The 22074-nt window shown below is 38.8% G+C and overlaps 1 protein-coding gene across 4 annotated transcripts in view; it reads left to right on the top strand.

The window, feature by feature from the left end:
* The window catches only part of shisa6a (shisa family member 6a), a 527218-nt gene extending 519117 nt beyond the window's left edge, over positions 1-8101 (top strand). For all 4 annotated transcript variants that reach the window (XM_088000481.1, XM_088000483.1, XM_088000482.1 and 1 more), the window contains one exon: positions 1698-8101. In XM_088000481.1, the coding sequence (XP_087856607.1) occupies positions 1698-2284 (587 nt within the window). In that variant the 3' untranslated portion in view covers positions 2285-8101. The remainder of the gene's footprint in view (positions 1-1697) is intronic.
* The last annotated feature ends 13973 nt before the right edge of the window (positions 8102-22074 follow it).

Below are 22074 nucleotides of genomic sequence, written 5' to 3'. Positions count from 1 at the left end.
CTCCAGACCCACAGCAATTTGGTTGACTCTTAACTGCCCTCTGGGCAACTAGGGATGGGCAATAAATGCTGGCTAGCAAGAGATGCCTGCATCCTGTATACTAATGAAAAGAAACCTTCTGGACCATTCCCTTCACATTATTCAAAACAGTGATCTGTCTAAAAATGGAAAAGAATCAGTGCAAAGAGAAATATAACAGAACAAAACTGAAATAACTGAAAACAGAACAACGGAAATCATCAATTAAGAAATAGAATAATGTGAGAAAAACAGACAGAACCATGAAAAAGCAAAAAGGGAAGAGAATAGAATAAAATAGGGGACGGGGAATTACTGAAAAGACCCAACGATTGCAATTTGGAACAGAAGAGGTAAAACTATATTGAGCTGAAATTAGTAACATGGAGAAATCACACAAAATGTAAGATATTGAGAGATAAGAGAAGGAAATATAAAAAAGAAAGGCAATGATCAAGCACATTCTTTTTTGAAAAAAGTGCTTGAATCAAACTTGTACCTCAATAGTAAATATTCATTTTAATGTGAAAATATAGAGAACTGAAAATGGAAGGAAGAAAACAAATATGCAGCATTTTGTACTGGAGATGAAGAAGTTAGCAAGGCCTAATGAGTCTAATAGGGTAGAACCTAACTAGTAGCCACTAGGAACTCCTGATAGCACACACAAATGGCTAACTTAGTTCTGGCCATCTTTTCCCACTACTAGAAACTCTCAAAACTTTTACGGAATTCTGGGCTTACTGGAACATTTTAAAATTGCTAAGTTGACTGCCAGATGGAGTTCCAAGTAGAATGTTACTGCAGCTGCACATGAACTGTGACTCATTCAGGTCCATTGCTCAGAGGAGATGAACAGACACTTGAGATACAAGTCTGAGTGAATGCTGCAATACAAATGTGGTTTAACCATAGAACGTGGCACCAATCACCCGAGGGATGGTAACACTACTTTGCTGGGGAAAAAGAAAGGCAGATCAAGTTTCATATTGCACAACTGAGCAAAGGGTACCATGAGAGTTGCAGTTACTCTACTGATGCCTGTCTGCTTCTGCTATGTATTTTCATTGATACCTGTCCTCGTGGGAGACATTACAGTCAGCATTTTTCTGTACGAATGGCAGTTCATGCATTTCACAATCAAATACATTCAACATTACACATTTCTCTGCATGAGCATCAGATGTTTATAAATTCTGTTTATAAATGAAAATATAAATAACTCCTCTGTACACTGAGGATATAAAAATCATATGTATGTTATTAAAGGCAGTCTCAAATCTATTATGGCTTCATTGTCCTAACAGAAACTGTTATCAGGGCTGCTGAAATTTCAATTAATGTAAAGTTGGGTAAAGGAAGTTGGTGGAGGTGGGACATTCAAAGTGATATAATGGCAGAGGATTTTATAGGTGCCTTTCTTACTACTGATTGGATTAATTAATGCCTCAATACCATAGAACTGCACAAAAGTTGAAAAGAACAGATCCCCACTTCTCACAACTGGCATTTTATTTACAATGTAGAAATCTAAGGGAAAAGATTTTAAAAATTGGACAAAACCGAAGAACTAGCAGCCCTGACAGTGATAACTATAATCATTCAGGAATGTAAAATATTGAGTAGATGACTATAACAAAGCCATTCTAAAAGATTTTTTTTTTGCATCATTCCTGTAGGTGAAAAGGAGATTGATGAATATTACATGAAAAGGCGACACCTTCCAGACTTGGCAGCGAGAGGAACCCTGCCTCTCCACATTATGAAAATGAACCAGGAACACAGTAACACCAGGGAGAGGCCTAGACGACCAATGCGAGCAATGTCACAGGACAGAGTCCTGTCTCCAGAGAGAGATGTGCCTCAAGAATGTGTCATGACTTACGAGCGCATCCTATCTGATGAACAACTGCTATCAGCTGAACGTCTTCAGTCCCAGGACCCTCTGCTCTCTCCCGATAAAGTTATGTCCCTCAAACGCTCGGGGTTCCGTGAAAAGGCCATGTCCAGGGCCTTGTCCCAGTCCCACACAGATGTCTTTGTATCCACGCCCGTCTTAGATCGCTATAAGATGACAAAAATGCACTCGCATCCCAGTGCCTCAAACTCTTCTTATAATACCTTAAATACAAATCAAACAAACCACACTGCTGCTAAGCGACATGCCTTTGCTTCACGTCGGCACAACACAGTGGAACAGCTCCACTATATCCCAGGACATCACCGTAATTACCATACAGCCAGCAAAACAGAAGTAACTGTTTGATCTTAATAAAAAAAAACACATCACCGATTCCATAATAACAAGAGTCTGGAATATTTGTCAGTGAGCCAGAGGACAATGGCACTATCAGACCACACTAATTACTCACGCCCTAATTCCTGACATGTTATTCGAACAAATGCATTTGTTTTATCTAAACAAAGTGGCATCCAATATGAGGCTTCAGTCTTTCCAGAGACATGTAACATCAGTTCCTTGTTTTATTCAAGGTTTTCATTTTAGTTGGTACATTAGCACAACAGATGGTATTATACCATCCAGGTCACCTGACAGTTTCTATCAAAGGAAGCCATGTAGTATGGTAGTCAATTTTAAAGGGCTGATGGAGATACAAGGTCAGTGGTTGAATTTCTAACCAAATGTTAATGCTACTATTGGAGATTAAAGCTATTTTGGTTAGGAGATACCAGGTTAGTTTTCTGAATAGTCAGAATTGGTGTGTTTGCTCAATTCTTTTTTTTTAAAAAAGGAAGGTTGTACCATATCATCCGAAATATGTGAAAAAAAATTTCATCTTCTAAGCATGTACAGTATAAGTCAACCAACTCATGGGTGACCATTTCCATACACTGGTATGGGACACAGCTGGCTTTCCCTCCATGTGTTTCTTTTGCCCCTTCAAAAGATGAGATGGTTACTTTGACTTCAAGGCCTAGGGAGGTAAGATGCCTTGGATAGTTTCACCTTAGCGAGAACATAACTGCACATTACTGGGCATAGCTCAGCCATTTTCTATCTGTGGTCGTGAGTTGTGAGATGTTGTTCTCAACAGAATGGAAGACTCCATGTTTTTCTTTGCTGAATGAAAGAATCCTGGAGGACATTGCATAGAGACAAAATATTGAGCTTATTCCATGAGCATGTGACTGTGCAAATGATTTTCTTTAATCCCAGAGGCTAAAGTGAACTTATCGTTTTTTAAAACTTAGTTATCAAGTTTGTGCTGGATTATGGACTGCCAATCGTTCCAATACTGAAATCATCAATCAGGTCAATAGGCTAAATTCAGTGACAATATGATATGAAATAAATGAAAAATCATCATTTCTTAGTCATCAATAGTTTATAGCCAAGAACTATAAGTCATTCAGACAAATCAGTATTTCCCATAGAAAGTAATAGAAGCAGACTTGCCATTCACTTTTTATGCCACATGTGCCCTTTATCCTCATCTTTTCTTCTTCTTTTGTGTTTCATTTCTCTGTTTCAACCTTGCTTCTCATATTTTTATGGCACCATGTCATTTGCCTTTTTTTTCCAGACAGTCCAATCTTCTTGGAAATATTCATTGCTTTTCCATGTTTGGCACTTTTGAAAACATTCATGCTTTTTTGATGGCCTTCAATTTTGAAGCAAATACCCCTTGCTGTTTTACATTTTGTTCATCTTTGTTTTCCTTTTACGCCGATGATGCTTCTAACGTTTCTGCTTAGTTAGGCACTAGGCTTTGCATATGCAGTGAAGCTTGCTATGAAAATTTGCCTGCAAGCACAATGTGACAATGAAACTTGGCATGTCCTAAAAACAGTGCACTGGATGTTTTGAGAGTAGGTCTGAAAATTGATATTCTCACAGAATAGCATGTTAAATATTCAGACTCCTACTACTCGGATGATGGTGGAATCTGAGGAGTTGTAAAGTTAAAGTTTGTGAAAATTGTGGTACATATGTTTGAAGCTATATATAAATACTGGACCAATGTTAGCCTAGTGAGGCATTTATTGTAGAGTGGTGAACATTTTATAAGTCTTTTTGCCTCTGCAATGACCTGTGGTGACAAGTAGAAGTGTTCCTGTGATGCAGCAATGATGTGGTCATCTGTACCATATCAGCTGCCTTGAAATATACTTGTAGGTTTATGTGCAAAATTGGCCATGAAGTGATCATGAACTGCATTAAATGTAGGTTTTATCTTCATTAGCCAGTTCCAAAGCAGTGGAAGTACTGCAGGTAAAACTGCAGTTGAGATCATTTTTATTTGAAGCAAAATGTTATTTTCATCATCCAATTTCCAAACTTGACAGGCAGCGGGCCTTCTCCGGTTATGTTCACATGGAGATATATGTCAAGTCGTAAAGTTATCAGCAACACTACATTTTAGCCAAAAACATGGAAGAGATTGCGTTTCAGAGTCTTGCAACCAAATGAAGACAAAGAATTGAAATTTGCTTTGATGTAAGACCTAAAAGAAGGCTAGCTTTTATTCAAGGCACAAAGCAGGACGAGTCAAGTAGATTTTATAGTGATATTTTGAACTGTCAAGTTTGGAAACAGTGGTTCAAATCCCAGTTTCCACTGTTAAATAAACTGACATTTACCACACATTCAGCAAGTTAGCAGAGAATATTGTACACAACAATGGATCGATATAACTTGAAAGACTAACAGGCAAAGGAAAAGCCATTAAAGAACGTTAACTGCCTATCATTCAATATAGAGTTATCATTCAGTATATAAGCAGAACTAATATCAATGATCCAGGCTTTCTAACTTAAAAAGAGTGTAATTCAGGCAAATGATTGGGATAGTGTTTTAAGATAGGCAGTTTTGTTTTTGTAAAATGGTTAATTCACCAGAGATATTTTCCTCTTCAGTTGATGCTGCTTAGCAGATGAAGCGGCAGTGTTTCTGACATCTTAATTCTTGTGGGTCACAATAGTCTTGTGGCTGTCAATGTGAGTAGCTAATTGCTTATAACATCACAACACCCATCCAGTTCTTTGTTGTGTCATTGCAGTGAAATAGATGAACAAACATAAAAGGAGCCCACAGAAAAAGACAGTGGTTAGATAGTATCTCATGGACAATTTTCAGCCAAACCTGGTGCCTTGTTGTCCACTGCAGATTTTTTTTCAGTCACTTAGGAAAGCAAGGACCAATCTCAATCAATTCGTTCCCTGCCATGGAGAGAATGGCATTGATAAGAATTGCAATGTCCGAGGTAGCGTTGGGCGAAAATTGGAGAAGGTTAGAAAGGTAATTTTGAAAGGACAGAGTACACCTCTGTTATACTTTGTACATTAAATGTAAATAATAGTGACACCACCTAAATAAAAGTGATGTTTTCCATCTGATATACATTTTATTGATTAAAGCACAATAGTAGTACAACTTACTATTTAGAAGATGGTGTTATAATCTATTTGACAATATTAAAGTGATGTTGCAAGTCTTAAAAGGAATGTTAAAAAAGTGTTTTGGGTTGTTTATGAGGACATCAAACTGGAATCTGCCAGGAGAGGATTGTAAGCAGATGCTCTTAAGAAATTGCATTCTGAAGTATAAATTGGGTCAAATCAGGCATGCAAAATGGAGACAGCATAATTGTTTGAATAATTCTCAAATAAAGGAGTAGTCAACACAGTAGGTGATTTAAAATTGAATAATTGCTTTGCTAATTAGCTGACTTCTGTTTCCATCATCAATCGTGTTCTGAGATAACTTGTGCTAGCAGTGGTTTTGGAATATGAAAGTAAATTACATCCTTGTTGTCATTCCAACAGTGAAGCTGCCTCAGCTTGGAATAACGAGTGAAAAGCCTGGCATCAATTAACTGCCTCAGTCCACAAGCAGCCAACCTTTGACAATTAGTAAGAGCTCAAACTGTCCCCAGTGTGAAAAACACCCACCCCTTTCAATGTTATTGCTGACCTCGCATGACAACTATTTTAAAAATGCTTTTTCTCCAACTCAATTTACTGAGATAATTGTACCACTTACCATGGGTTTAATCTGAGTTTCCACCAGTTTGGAAGTATGAGATTTGGAACACCCCATATTTAGCAACTGAGCATCAGATCCCTTCATTATTACATCACAAATGTTGTTTTAGTAAGTCATTTTCATTGCACTCCTGGGTACTTTTCTCTCTGTAAATCAGTCTCCTGTACTTCTCTCAGCCTCATTTTGCACATGGTTTATTCCCATATCCTAAAGATCATTCCCATCTTTCACTCATGTCAATCAGGTGATTTAGACCTAAGTCTTCAAACAGGTTGCTCTTAACCAAAAGGTTTATCACCATCTTCTAGTTCACAACCACCTTTAACAAAAACCATACTGAGACCAAGAGGTCACAGAACTGGGACAGCAGGATGCTTTATGCAGTTTGGTTTTATATATTGCTGTTACTTCTGATAATAAAATATGCAGACTTCCTTCGAAGTGCACTGTCGGCTGATGGAAAGCCATTGTGCAGGACAGATCAAATTCCAATAAATTCCCTAGGCAGATTGATTCTACTATAACAGCAAGAAAAATAAATATTTTTTAAGTGATTGAAGCACCAGTGATAACAAGCTTTAACAATGAGGTAAAGTTGCACAAACACAAAGGGAGCACGACTGAAAATGGGAGCACAAAGTGAAGGGAAAGACTTTTCGAAATTAAATATTAACAAGGGAGCATAACATTAATAACATTAGCCCAGGAGCTCATGCTAATTCTTTGCAGTCTACATGGCATGAGACAGCACCAGTATAAAACTGAGAGCATTAAAATCAAGAGAACTAACACTGTGACATTTTAGTTCATTCAGCACTTCCTGAAATCATTTTGCAATGATAATTCACTGGAGTTGCAATGAAAATAATCTGAAATGGCACATTTTGCAACAGATAGGTTTTTAGATGCAATGTATGCCCTCCAGCAGACTCAGTAACCATGTCAATCCTTCTACTGGTGTTAATACACAGAAATCTGGGAGAAAAAGTAGTTGAAGATAACAGAGACAGCAAAAAAATTAAAGGAAAGGTAAGCTAGTCTAGGGAATAAGCACTGATCATTCAAAATGGAAGGTGGTGTGAAATAGTGGAATGTGTAACATTGTAATCTGATGGTTTCTTGTTCATCTCCTTTCTTTGAATTTTTTATTAGATTATCAAGTAATCTTTTAGATTAGCAAGCTTGTTTAATAAAGATTTAAATATGTACACCGCAGAAACAAAAGTAACCTACGTGTTGTTTAACAATGTGGTGGAGGATGAGGTTTTGAGTATGAAAGGTTTAAATTGTACTGAAGAACACTGAGAAGCTGTGATTACATTACAATATTGGATATGCAGAGAAACAATTAGAGATTTACTACTCTAATTAGATACAGTTTAAACCCAGACAACACTTTTTTTTCAAGTCTTGTAAAGGATTTGTGGCTTTGTTTGATGGAAACTGTGACAGTTACTGCAAAGTGGACACATCTCCACCTTGGGAAACTTGTATCACGTTATGTTCACTCTACTTATTATTAATCCAATCCAACTGACCTGTGAGGTCTGCTACAAATAGCATCTTTATTTCTGCGTACCTCTTCCGTGTAGGATTTGTAGCAGCCGTTCAGCCTTCTCACCATATATAAAATTTGGGTGAAGTTTTATATCCACAGTTTTGAACTAGCTTCAGAACCAGTTGCAGTGTAATAGCTAATTATCTTGATTAATAAAAAAAATACAGATTAGACGTTTTTGTAGCAAGTATTTAACTGGCTATAAGACAAACTATTGTTAATATAACATTTTTACTTTAGTATGGAGAAAATGTATTTGCTAAGAGAGAGACAGGTGGTGATTTTGTGTTTTTGGTCATTTTATGGATTGTTTATGGTAGTATACATGACAATGTACCTTTGTAGCTGTTACTTTGCACAAACTATTGGTTGAAAATTGAGTAAGCTTCAGGATGAGCAGTACTTGACTGTTTTCTCTGTAACTAATTGTTGTTCTAATTACCTGTAAAAGCACATTCTGTATGTACTGTATACAAAACTGTAATGAGTTTAGTAAAACTTATATAGTCTTAAGGACATTTTTTCACTTTGTCAGTTATAATTATTTATGGATTCACTAAAAAAAAATTAAACCAATTTAAACAAAATCAAACTGGCCAGATGCTTAAGTTCTTGGAATGTTCTTGCTTATAACACAATGGAAATATTCAATATTTCTCTTCCATGAACGGATATTCAGTCATTCCACCGTTCACACCTCATATTGAAGTTTCACTGCCTCTTCTTTAACTAATAATGACTTGTAAGTACTATGAGCAGGAATATTTGTGCAATAGACAAACACTGAGCATGGTCCAAGAGTTTATAACAATGCAAAGTCTAATCCTTACATCCTAACAACAATCATTCATTGGGAGCCCCTAAAACACCACAAGGAACATAGAGCAGCATTTAAAAAACATAATTATGATACCAAGCCACATTAAGAAGTTTTAATTCAGTTAACAAAAAGCTTGATCAAAATAGAGAGATGAAGAGGTGTAGGCAGGGAATTCCAGGGCTGAAGATGCAGCCTCCATAAGTCAAATGAATAAAATTAGGGACACTCAAGATGCCAGTGTTAGAGAAGCAAATATATTTTTGGAGAATTGTGGGTTGGGAGAGATCAGAGCAATAGGGAGAGGCAAGGCCATGAAAAGATTAGAAAAATAAGATGGATAGATTAAAATCAAGGCATTGCTTGACTGGAGCCGTTATAGACAAGCATCATGGTGATAAGGGAACTGGATTGGTGGGAATGATCAGTTAAGGGTGCTTTGATTCAGTGAATCAAAACAGGAACATAAATATGGAGTATTGGTCTTGACATACTTTCACAGGATAGTAGTGCGAGACTCTCCTGGAAGTCGCAATTGAGCATCAGTTAATTTGACATCCAATCTTGCAGCTCATCCAGGCAGTGTCAAGATGGGCTTTATAATGAACTAGTAGGCTCACTTAAATGACCTGGGAATTTTCAGAACTTTTACAGAATTAATGTAACTTCATCAAGAAAGATTTATTTATTTAATGAGCATGATAGAAATTTTGCATATGAGAGAGTTTGCTTGTGAGTTATACAGGAGTCAAAGGGTGAGACAAAATTTTGTCAGAAATGAATCCATTCTGTAGCTACCACTTTCAGATGGTTCCAAAACTTTCAAATTATTTCATCCATATCTAAACATGGATGGAAATAAAAATCACCATATTGTCTGGAGGAGCTCTGGATGTGATCTCTTTGAATCATACATTTAAACTGTATTCCTAACTTAAATTTGGTTGCATTTCCCAATGGAATGTAACATCCTCCGTGTAGTTTTTAACATCAATTTCAGTTGCTGTTTATGCAACTTCACTATTCACTGATTGTGTGTTGTTCCTGCCTTCATAACAATAGTGCCTTAATTCCAAACCAACTAATTAGCCATGGAGCGCTTTAAGGTCTTCTACAGATTGAAAAGAAGGATTTGTATAAATGCAATTCTAATGTAAGACCAAAAGGAATAATGTAAAACGTTAGCTAAGGCAAGTAATGGGCAGTTAATGGTTAATCACCATGTCTGATTTTTATTGGTTTTGGCTCAAATGCAGAAATAAATTGGCTAGGATTTTAATGGGCAGCCAATCCACTGTCTGACCACTGACAGTTCCACTGAACTTGAACATTCAGCCAAAAAGTAGGTTTACAAAAGTAAACAACAGCAAAATATTACTGTTATTTTTAAACTAAACTTCTTTGGGTAGCTACAACAGATATAAATAATGTTATACAGTCATAAAGTATACAAAAGTAAAACCACAATGCAATCCATAAATATATCCGATACAAAGTTAAAAATCACACAATACCAGGTTATAGTCCAACAGGTTTAATTGGAAGCACTAGCTTTCGGAGCGCCGCTCCTTCATCAGGTGGTTGTGGAGGACACAATTGTAAGACACAGAAATATACTGAATTTATACAGAATTTATCAGATACTTTCTTATACACACTTGCACTTCATTGAAATGGCCTCATAGTTCATCCCACAATATTTGAAAGTAATGATAGCCTTAAGCAATGCATATGGATTTCACAAGATAATCTGTAAATCTTATAAACCATATACCTGGTTGCTTTTCAAAGCAAAATATGTGATATTTGGTGAATCATAGATTCCTGCAGTGTGGAAGCAGGACATTCTGCCTATCAAATATGTTGCTGGAAAAGCGCAGCAGGTCAGGCAGCATCTAAGGAGCAGGAGAATCGACGTTTCGGGCATAAGCCCTTCTTCATATGCCTGAAACGTCGATTCTCCTGCTCCTTGGATGCTGCCTGAGCTGCTGCGCTTTTCCAGCAACACATTTTTCAACTCTGATCTCCAGCAGCTGCAGTCTTCACTTTCTCCTCATTTTGCCTATCAAGTCCATACCAAAGAGCACCCAGTCAGACTCACCCCATCCCTGTAACCTTGCATTTCTCATGGTTAATCCAGCTATCTTGTACATCCCTGGATACTATTGACAATTTAGCATGGCCAATCCACTTAACCTGCACGTCTTTAGACTGTAGGAGAGACCTGGAGCACCCAGTAGAAACCCACGCAGAAATGTTAAGAATGTGCAAACTTCAGACAGTCAGTTGCCCAAGGCTAGAATCAATCCTGGGTCCCTGGCGCTGTGAGGCAGCAGTGCTAACCATTGAGCCACTGTGCTGCCGCAAACATATCAGGAAATCTGCAACTTCAAAGTGAAGCCACTGCATGCATTGATAATAATGTACTCATACAATCAAGAAAATATCAAGTGACAGATTAAAAACTATTCCGTGCACAGTGTAGTGAAATGAAATTGTTGAAACTTGTGCATTTGGATGTGTGAATGTTGATGTGTTACAATTATATAACACATTATCACTTTTTTGACTAAATGTATCAACCAGACAAATACAGTAGAATCTAGCTGCAGGCTAAACCGGTCTCAAGATCAATGATATTATGTATCCAGGCTCAACACTTCCTTTCATACAAATGTAACCCATATCCCACACCAAGAAACAAGACTGTCAGCTAAGTTATGCATTATAACCATATTATCTGTGACCCATCAGATTAAAAGTGAACAAAGTAATTTCTCACAGGATCCAATCATCAAATATTTTTATCATTAATCAGACTCTACCAGACAAGGTTTGTGTCAAACAGAATAACTGGATCATGCTACCCCAATTGTGAATAAAAATTAAATATTTTTAACCTAAGAAATTTAAACACAATGGTGTCTTTTTTTTAAAGATGTTTCTGTAAAATTATAACTTGACTATATTTTAAAAAGTCTTTGAGTTTCTTTAAACATCCAAAGACACAGCATTTGTAGGTACCAATTTGAATGTGACATTCAATCCTGTGACATTCCGGCCATTGAAGCAGAACCGGAATATTGTGTGACAGCCATATTACACTGAATTTGTTACTGGCAGTCAGGATGCAGCAAGAATATTCCTGAGGTCAGGGGTCAGAGGTCAGGTCATTCACCTAAACTACAAGGAGACCAATATCCTGGTGGGAAAATTTGGGAGCCTTAAAACTAGTAGGGAGTAGGGGTATAGTGAGTCCGAGTAGTAGTGAGACAGAAAGACAGATGAGGATGCTTCTGAATTGAAAGAGAGCAAGTTAATTAGAAAATGCAGACGAGCAAGCCAGAGAATGAGGTAAATCTGAAGAAGTGAACTGTATTTATTTCAATGTTAGGTGTTCGACAGGTAAGGCAGATTAACTCAGGGCACATATGGGAACATGGGACTGGGACATCATAGCTCTTACAGAAATAGGCTGAGGGGGGAACAGGACTGGCAGCTCAATGTTCCAGTATTAGATGTCATATGAAGGATAGAAGGGGAGACAAGAGAGGGCGGGGTGGATTGAGGAAAACATTACTATTGTATTTAGAGAGATATTTCCAAGGGACCATCTAGTGAAACTATATGGGTGGAACTCAGAAATAAGAAAGGATGATCATCTTGATGGGATTGTACGAAAGGAACCCCAATAGTCAGGGGGAAATTGAGGAACAAGTATGTAGACAGATCTTGGATATATGTAAGAATAATAGGGTGTAATGGTAGGGGATTTTAAGTTTCCAAAAATAGATTGGGACTGCCACAGTATTGATGCTTTGTTGGTGAGGAATTCATTAAAAATGTTTAAGAAAATTTTCTTTATCAATATTTGGAAGTACCTACTAGAGAAAGAGCAAAACTTGACTTTCTCTTGAGAAGTAAGGCAGGGCAAGTGACTGAAGTGTTAGTAGGGGAGAACTTTGGGGCCAGCGATCATAATTCTCTAAGTTTTAAAATAGTTATGGAAAAGGAAAGGCCTTGTAAAAGAATTTGGGTAAGGCCAATTTTGACGATATGACACAGGAACTTTCAAGAGTTGTTTGGAGTATACTCTTCACAGGTAAAGGGAGGGCTGTCAAGTGAGGCTTTCAAAAGCCAGGTAACAAGAGGTCAGAAGCATTATATTCCTGTTAGAGTGAGGGGTAATGCTGATAAGAGTAGACAACAACGGCTGAATAAACATATAGAGGCTCTGGTCAAGAATGAGAAGAAGAAATCATATATTAGATAGAGACAACTGGGAGCAAATGAATCTCTTGAAAAGTAAAAGTGGTGTAGGGGCATTTTTAAGAGGGAAATCAGGCGGGCAAAAGGGGATATGAAATAGCCTTGATAGATAAAGTTAAGGATAATCCAAAGAGATTCTGTAAGCACATTAAAAGTAAAAGAGAAGCTAGGGTGAGAACAGGGTCCTTAAAGATCACCAAGGTTTGCCTATGTGTGGAACCACAGGAGATGGGAGAGATACTAAACAAATAATATTTCAGGTCAGATTTTACTATGGGCAAGGAAATGGAGGCTACGGAACTTAGGAAATAAATATTGATGTTTTGAAAACAGTCCACATTACAGATGAGCAAGTGCTGGAGGTCTTAAAAAACATAAAAGTAGATAAATCTCTGGGACCTAATCAAGTGTATTCCAAGACATTGTGAAAAGTCAGGGAATAAATTGCATTGCCCTTAGCAGAGATGTTTGTATCATCTACAGCCACGGGTGAGGTGCCAAAGGATTGGAGGGTGGTGAATGCTGTGCCTTTATTTAAGAAAGACTGTAAGGAGAGGTCTGGGAACTATAGGCCTGTGAGTCTGACATCAGTGGCAGGTAAGTTGTTGGAGAGGATTCTGAGAGATAGGATTTACATGCACTTGGAGAGGCAAGGATTGATTAGGGACAGTCGGCATGACTTTGTGTGTGGGGAATCGTGAGTCAACATGATTGAGTTTTTTGAGGATGCAACCAAAATGCTAGATGAGTAGTCGACCTTGTCTTTGTTTTTGGATATTAGTAAATCCTTTGACATGGTTCTGCACATGATAAACTAAGGGAGAGCTTGCCAATTGGACACAAAATTGGTTTGACAGTTGGAGACAGAGAGCAGTAGTGAAGAGTTGTTTTTCAGGATGGAGGCCTGTGACCAGCAGTGTTGTGCAGGGATTGGTGCTAGGTCCATTTTTGTTTGTCATTTATAGAAGTGATTTGGATGAGAATTTATGAGGCATGGTCAGTAAGTTTGTGGAGGACACCAAAATTGGTGGTATAGTTTAAAATTACAAAGGGGTCTTGCTCAATTGGGTCAATGGGCTGAGTACATCAGAAACTTTGACTTCTCCATCTCACGATGCTGTGTGGCTAGCTGTGTTCTTCCAGGCTCCTACTTGTCTACCTTGGATTCCAGCATCTGCAGTTCTTTTGGCTCTAAGTGGGCTGAGGAGTGGCAGGTGGAGTTTAATTTTGATATATGTGAGGGCAGGACTTACACACTTAATGGTAGGACCCTGTAGAGTGTTGTCAAACAGAGAGATCTAGGGGTTAAAGAACATAGTTCTTTGAAAGTTGCATCATAGGTAGACTGGGTGGTTAAGAACGTATTTAGCATGCTTGCCTTCATTGCTCAGATCTTTGAGTATAGGAACTGAGACATCATTTTGAAGTTGTACAAAACATTAGTGAGGCCACTTTTGGAGTACTGTATACAATTCTGGTCACCCTGATGTAGGAAGGATATTATTAAATTGGAGAAGGTCCAGAAAAGATTTGCCATGATGTTGCTGGGACTGGAGGGTTTGAGTTATAAGGATAAGCTGGATAGGCTGACACTTTTTTCACTGAAGTGTAGAAGGTTGGAGAGGTGACCTTACAGAGGTTTATAAAATCAGAAGGGGCACGTATAAGGTGAACAGCAAAGATCTTTTCTCTCACATGGGTGAGTTTGAAACTAAGGGGCGTATTTTTTATGGTGAGAGGACAAAGATTTACAAGGAACCTTAGGGGCAACTTCTTCACACAAACAGTAGTTCGGATGTGAAATAAACTGCTAGATGAAGAGATAGATTCAGGTACAGTGACAACATTTAAAAGACATTTGGACAGGTATATGAATAGGAAAAATTTTTAGGGATATGGACCAAACACAGGCAAGTGAGACTAGTTTAGTTTGGGAAACTTCACTGGCATGAACGACTTTGATCAAAGAGTGTGTTTCTCTTCAGTACAGTTCTATTATCATTAGAACATTAAGTGAGCATGTGTTCAGCTCCACTCCCAAAACTTTGGCATATAATTTTGAATGGCATTTTAGTGCAATACTAGAGGAGTCCAATATTGCAGGAAATTCCTTCTTTTCAATGCGATGCAAATCTGAGTCCCTAGCTGCCTTTTAAAACAGACACAAAATTTCCCAGCACCATTCAAAGAGAAGGGAAGATCTTACAAAGGCCTGGCCAGAAATATCACAAGACCAATACCATTATAATAGATTAATTAATCATTTATCTCTTTAGTAGCCAGACAGTGTAGACCAAACTTTCACCTTTTGGGCAAGCAGCTTGAGTTGTGAAATTTCCTGACTCTGCAGACTCACCTCAGTGACATGTGTACTGTTAGACTCAATTTTCACTTCCATAGTTCAGCTATGAAAAGGGGGATAGGCTTGCCAACCCCAGAATGAGATTGGACCCAAAAGCAAATTGAAGGTCACCATTGGGTGAGTGCTGGGCTGGCTGGTTGGAAAGCCCTTTTTGGTTCTCTGGAACTTCAGCCCAGTTGGCCCCACTTCAAGTCCTCCAGCCCTTGCTCCCCACATTGCATCACCACCCCCCCACCCCCAATCCCCATGCCTCTGCCATGACCCCATGAAGATTCAATGTCATTAATGCCCGTATCTACCTCCAAGATATTTAAACTCCCTACGCCAATTCAATTCCCAGTCATCATCTTACCCAGCCCCAGGTTCACTCATACTTGTTCTGCAAATTAATGGCCCTCCATGCTCATTCATCCAGAGTTCTTTTGGACAGAATCAATATAAAACCATTTAAAAAAAGATCAAATTTAATAACTCTTTGAAGACACTGGTGTTCCTACAGACCGAAAATAAGTATCAAATGGGCCATTAAAGTATTACAAACAAAGGCTTTAAGCACAGCATACCTCTGAAGGTTGTGCAAATAAACAATGAGAAATTGACAAAACAGATTGTAAAAAGAACAAATTACAGTAACCACATGACAATATCAGTCAATCTAAGTCTACAGTTCTACCCTCCGCTATCTTAAACAACCTACCACTCACATCATCCTGTTATGGACTAGACCAAATCCAATCAAAAAATTCAGGAAACCGTCTCGACCCTAACACTTTCTTATGTCAAAGGTAAATGTGAGATGCTGTGTTCCAGATGCAATTTGATTGATCAAACTGCTTGATGGTAAGCAAAACACAATTTATTCAAACACTATAGTTAAGATACAACCAAAGGAAAAGAAACTTGGAAAAACTTAACTCTATTGGAATTTTAATTGAATTTTAGATGCAGTAACTGTTAGTGATTAACTGTTCTAATATAGTAACGTCCCAGAAACATGCCCTTGGCAAAAAGGCAAATTCAGGAAACAGATTGTCTCACATGCCAGTCCCATTGCAGCCCAGGAGGAAAGCATCCAGAGAAAACTCGGAAAGAGAATATTGCAGCCAGCTGAGACTCCAACACCAACTGGTGCTGAAAAATGTAAAAGTCCTGGTTCTGTAGGTGGGAGCTTGACCATACCCTTTCAAGCTGCTTCGACTGTTCCAACTTTAAAAGAGAAACACCCTAGGCTTCACAAGTTGTTTATTATCTCAAAGACCACTTGGTGTCTGTCCCAAAGTCTCTCTCTAAGTAAAACCAGGACAAAATACACATCTTAAAGCCACAGTATCATCCCAATCCCTTTTTAGTGTGAACTCTCAGCTAAGTATGCATAATGAGGAGACCCATATGCAATTCCACCAGAACTTGACTATTAACTATTTATGGATTACAGAATTCCACAATTCTACACATAGCTAAGACTGCTTAGCTACTGAAAAGGACAGTATTGTTGGGCATGGAGATGGCATTATGTTTTACTTCTCTCATTCACTTTATTATCCGATCGATACTTGTCCCAACCCCACTGATAAAATTCCATATCATCACTGTGTCTTTCTGTACAGACCATAGGGAATAGGAAGGCTGTTTGGCCCCTTGAGACTGTTCTGCTGTTCAATAGGTGCCAACCCCTGCCTGCTCCAGTGTACATTGTCCCGTAGTTAACTTTTCCCACTTTTCTCATTATTAAAGATGAAAATTTAAAACTAGTTATTCTTCTTGAACAATAATAGTTGTGGACCCCTATTTGAGAATCTGTACATTTTTGCACCTTAACAAATTTTCCTTCACCAATTGAATGTTGGAAAATATCGACAGTACTGTGAAGTACTATCATGAACAACTTTTATCATATGGCATTTTATTTTTGACAAAGTACCATGAGAGATGGGTTGCAGATGTGCAATCTTAATTCCTCATACTGTAAATTCCCAAGCTTACTGAACAGTCAGGGACAGAGCTGACATGAAAGCTTGAAATGTTCCTATGGGAATAGACAGAAAATCAGAGACTGAGAGTCATGGAGTTGTACAGAAAACACACAGATACTTCAGTCCTATTCATCCATGCTAATGATATATCCTTAATAAATCTAGTTCCATTTGCCAGCATTTGGCCCATAAACCATTCCTATTCGCATACCCATGCAGATGCATTTTAATGTTGTAATTGTACCAGCCTACACCACTTCCTCTGGCAGCTCATTCCATTACACACCACATTCCGTGTGAAACAGTTGCCCCTTATGTCTCTTTCATATCTTTCCCCTCTCACCTTAAACCTATGTCCTCTAGTTTTGGACTTCCCTCGCCTGGGGAAAAGACCTTGACTATTCACCTTATCCATTCCTCTCATGATTTTATACACCTCTATAAGATCACCACTCAGCCTTCGATGCTCCAGGGAAAATATCTCCAGCCTATTCCGCCTTGCCCCCTAGCTCAAACCCCCCAACCTAGCAAAACCCTTGTAAATCTTTTGTGCATCCTTTCAAGTTTCTTTGGAGGCCAGAATTGAGTAGCCTGGTCAGATCCACGCCCCCCTACAACCCACCCTCCCATCCTGGCACTTGCCCCTGCCACCGCAGGAACTGTAAAACCTGCGCCCACACCTCCTCCCTCACCTCCATCCAAGGCCCGAAAGGAGCCTTCCACATCCATCAAAGTTTTACTTGCACATCCACCAATATCATTTATTGTATCCGTTGCTTCCGATGCGATCTCCTCTACATTGGGGACACTGGATGCCTCCTAGCAGAGCACTTTAGGGAACATCTCTGCGACACCCGCACCAATCAACCAAACCGCCCTGTGGCCCAACATTTCAACTCCCCCTCCCACACGGCCGAGGACATGGAGGTCCTGGGCCTCCTTCACCGCCACTCCCTCACCACCAGATGCCTGGAGGAAGAACGCCTCATCTTCCACCTCAGAACACTTCAACCCCAGGGCATCAATGTGGACTTCAACAGTTTCCTCATTTCCCCTTCCCCCATCTCACCCCAGTTCCAAACTTCCAGCTCAACACTGCCCCCATGACTTGTCCTACCTGCCTATCTTCTTTTCCACCTATCCACTCCACACTCCTCCCTGACCTATCACCTTCATCCCCACCCCCCCCATTCACCTATTGTACTCTATGCTACTTTCTCCCCACCCTCTCCCTCTCACTTATCTCTCCACCCTTCAGGCTTTCTGCCTGTATTCGGGCTTTTGTCTGAAATGTCAATTTTACTGTTCCTCGGATGATGACTGCTGTGCTTTTCCAGCACCACTCCAATCTAGACTCTGGTTTCCAGCATCTGCATTCATTGTTTTTACCTGTCCTCATCAAAGTGCTGTGCAGCTGCAACATGACCTCCAACTGCCTTTATTCAATGCACTGACCAATGAAGGCAAACGTACAAAACACTTTCTTCAATACCCTGTCTACCTGCAACTTCACTTTCAAAAAACTATTAACTTGCACCCCAAGGTCTCTTTGTTCAGCAACACTCCCCTGAGCCCTACCATCAAGTGTATAGGTCTTACCCTAATTTGCCCTATTAAATGCAACACCTCACTTTTTCCTAAATTAAACTCCTTCTGCCACTCCTCGGCCCATCTGATCAAGATCCCATCGCGCTCTGAGGTAATCTTCATTACTGTCCACTACACCATCAATTTTGATGTCATATGCACATTCAGAGAGTTAGTCACCTCACCCTATTTAACTACCATTTGCAACCATCTGAATTAAAGCTAGACTGTGGCAGATGATTATGACTTTTGTTTAATAAAAAGTGCCAAAAGGCAAAAAGTGCTTGAAAAGTATCATATTGCTACTTAACGAGTGCCCAAGTATATTAGCATGGATAGATGACTAGCTTATTGATGGAAGACAGACAATTGGGAGGAAAGGGAAATTTTTACAATGGAAATCTGAATCTAGTGAAGCACCATTGTGATCAGCACTGGGATCACAATTATTTCCAATACATATGAATGACTTGGATGATGGAAGTGAATGTACTGTTGCCAAGTTTGTGTGTGACAGTAAAATAGGTGGGAAGGGCACATAGTGAGAATGATAGTAAGAGTCTACTGTTGGCAGGTGAAATACCATGTGGGAAAATATTAGTTTATGCACTTTGGCAGAATGAATAAAAGAGCTGAGTTTTATTTAAGTAGAGAGAGATTGCAGAAAGCCGTAGTGCAGACGGATTTGGGAGTTGTTGTGTATGCATCATACAAACCTAGCATCCAAGTTGAGCAAGTTATAGGAACTGCAAATGGAATGTTGGTCCCTGTTTCAATGGGAACAGAGTAAAGAAAAAATGGGAATTATTGCTAAAACTATACAAGGCAGTCGTCAGAGCACTGTTAATTTACTAGGAACAGTTTTGTTTCCCTTATTGAAGACAGAATGTGCTGGCATTGGAGGCTGTCCAGAAAAGGTTCACTAGCTTGATTCTGGTTTTGAGACATTTTCTTGAGGAGAGGTGAGTGGGTTGGACCTGTACTTGTTGAAGTTTAGGAGAATGAGAGATTATCTTATTGATACATGCAAAATTCTTAGGGGTTTGATAGGCAAGATGAAGACAGCAACATTGTCTCTGTTTTAGCTACCAAAGTGGATAATTTCACATTCATTCACATTAAACTTTGTCTACCAGACAAATTCCCACTTGTGCAACTTATCCAAATCACACAGAAGCATCTCTGCATCCTCCTCATAGTTCACCCTCCCACCTAACTTTGTGTCATCTGCAAATTTGGAGACATAGTTGGGGTCAAAGCACTGATCTCTATAGTACCCCATTGGTCATTGCCCTCCACTATGAAAAAGATAATTTATTCCTCTGATTGTTTTCTGTCTGCCAATTAGTTCTCTATCCATTTCAGTTCACTACCCCTAATCTAATGCACCTTAATTTTGTATGCTAATCTCTAGCAGAGGGATTGAATTCAAGAGTCATGAAGTGATGGTGCAGCTGTACAGGACCTTGGTTAGGCCACATTTGGAGTTCTGTGTGCAGTTCTGGTCGCCTCACTTTAGGAAAGATGTGGAAGCTTTGGAGAGGGTGCAGAGAAGATTTACCAGGATGTTGCCGGGAATGGAGAATAGGTCGTACGAGGATAGGTTGAGAATAATTTAAATTGATTGGTTAAATTCATTGGAACGGCGAAGGATGAGGGGTGACTTGATAGAGGTTTATAAGATGATCAGAGGAATAGATAGAGTAGACAGTCAGAAACTTTTTCCCCGGGTACAACAGAGTGTTACAAGGGGACATAAATTTAAGGTGAAGGGTGGAAGGTCTAGGGGGGATGTCATTGGCGACCTATAAGCGGCAATTGGATAGGTACATGGATGGGTGCTTAAGTTAGGACAAATGTTCGGCACAACATCGTGGGCCGAAGGGCCTGTTCTGTGCTGTATTGTTCTATGTAGTATGTTCTATGTTCTTACGTGAGATCTTATCAAGTATCTTTAAAAAAATTAAGTAAACTCTACCCAGTGGCTCCTCCTTATTAACTCTACCAGTTACATTCCTGTCAAGCATGATTTGTCTTTCATAAATCTATGTAACTCTGTCCAATTCTGTTATTATTCTCTAAATGCACTGTTATTAAATTTTTTATCTTGGAGTCTTGCATTTTCCCCACTATCCATGTCAGGATAATAGTTTATGATTCCATTTTCTCTCTACCTTCCTTTTTAAATATTGGAGTTACTTTAGCTATTTGCGAATCCATTGGAACTGTTCCAGATTCTCTAGAATTTTAAACTATGACCACCAAATGGATCCATTGTTTCTAGAACCATTCCCTACTCTACATCCTCTATGATTTAGCTTATCGAATCCTGGGGATTCATCAGCCTTTAATCCCATCAATTTTTCCAACACCATTTCCCTACAAATACTGATTTACTTCAGTTTCTTCCTCTCACGCTACAACGTTTTTGGTACTCTACTTAAATTCACCTTTGTAAAGACATGAACCAAGATATGGTTTCAACTGGCCTGTCATCTCTTTACTCCCCACGATAACTTCTGGTTTGTCACCACTAATCATTTTCTCTTTGTATACCTTTTGAAGTGTTTGCAATCAGCTTTGTATGTTTCTGGCAAACCTATTTTCAAACTATCTGCCCCCAGTCTTCCCAATCCCCAACCATGCAGAAAATAAATAGTGTAATGATATTGAAGGCGCGTACTGTACCTTTAAGAGAGAATGAATGCTGTTCTGAACTGAGAGATTACAAGCATTTGTGTATATGACTAGATGGCAATCCCAGAGTGTACTGGAAAATTGAAAATATGCAACATTCGGCTGTGAAACAGACATCTGAGTTTTGGTTGCTGTTTTGACAACAATTTGAATTTAACCAATCAATTTAAATTATGCCCCAGGATATTAAAACCCAATCGAGTTTGAATTTATTGTTTTGACAACATCGAACAACAAAACAATCCAATTTTAGATATAGAAATATGGACATCTTGAAAATTGGAGAAAAAGCAACTGCCATCGAGATAGATCGAAGAAATTAGGAAACACTCTCTATCAAAGATGCCTTTCCATATGAAACATACTCGCAGTAAAATGAAAGACAATGGCCCAGGGAATTCAGCAGCAGGAAGAGTGAAGTCACAGAAGACAACAGTTACTGTGTGGTTTTGAAATTAAGTTAATGTAATTTTAATAAGTATCTTATTGGAACAGCGTATTGTTATAGAGTTGGAGGCAAATAATATGCAGTACAAAGAAAGGGGGTCTTAGAGTCATGAATAGTTGTTGTTTAATGTTCACTTTTCGAGTTAAAAAATAGTGGATTTTGGGAGTTCTCAGTCACTCATATGTTAACAGATTATGAGATGAGGTGAGCTTTTCTGGTTGTTTGGTTTAATTAACAGAAGGGTTCACCGCCATGTCATAACAACCACAGCATCCTATGGAAACAAATTCAGTCGATGCACCAGCATGAACACATGATATGAATTTGTCCAAGTAGCA

Source organism: Chiloscyllium plagiosum, unplaced genomic scaffold (assembly GCF_037043375.1).
Source record: "Chiloscyllium plagiosum isolate Xiang-an unplaced genomic scaffold, Cpla_swu_hap1 HiC_scaffold_25, whole genome shotgun sequence".
Lineage (NCBI taxonomy): Eukaryota > Metazoa > Chordata > Chondrichthyes > Orectolobiformes > Hemiscylliidae > Chiloscyllium > Chiloscyllium plagiosum.
This window is presented reverse-complemented; position numbering and strand designations above follow the sequence as displayed.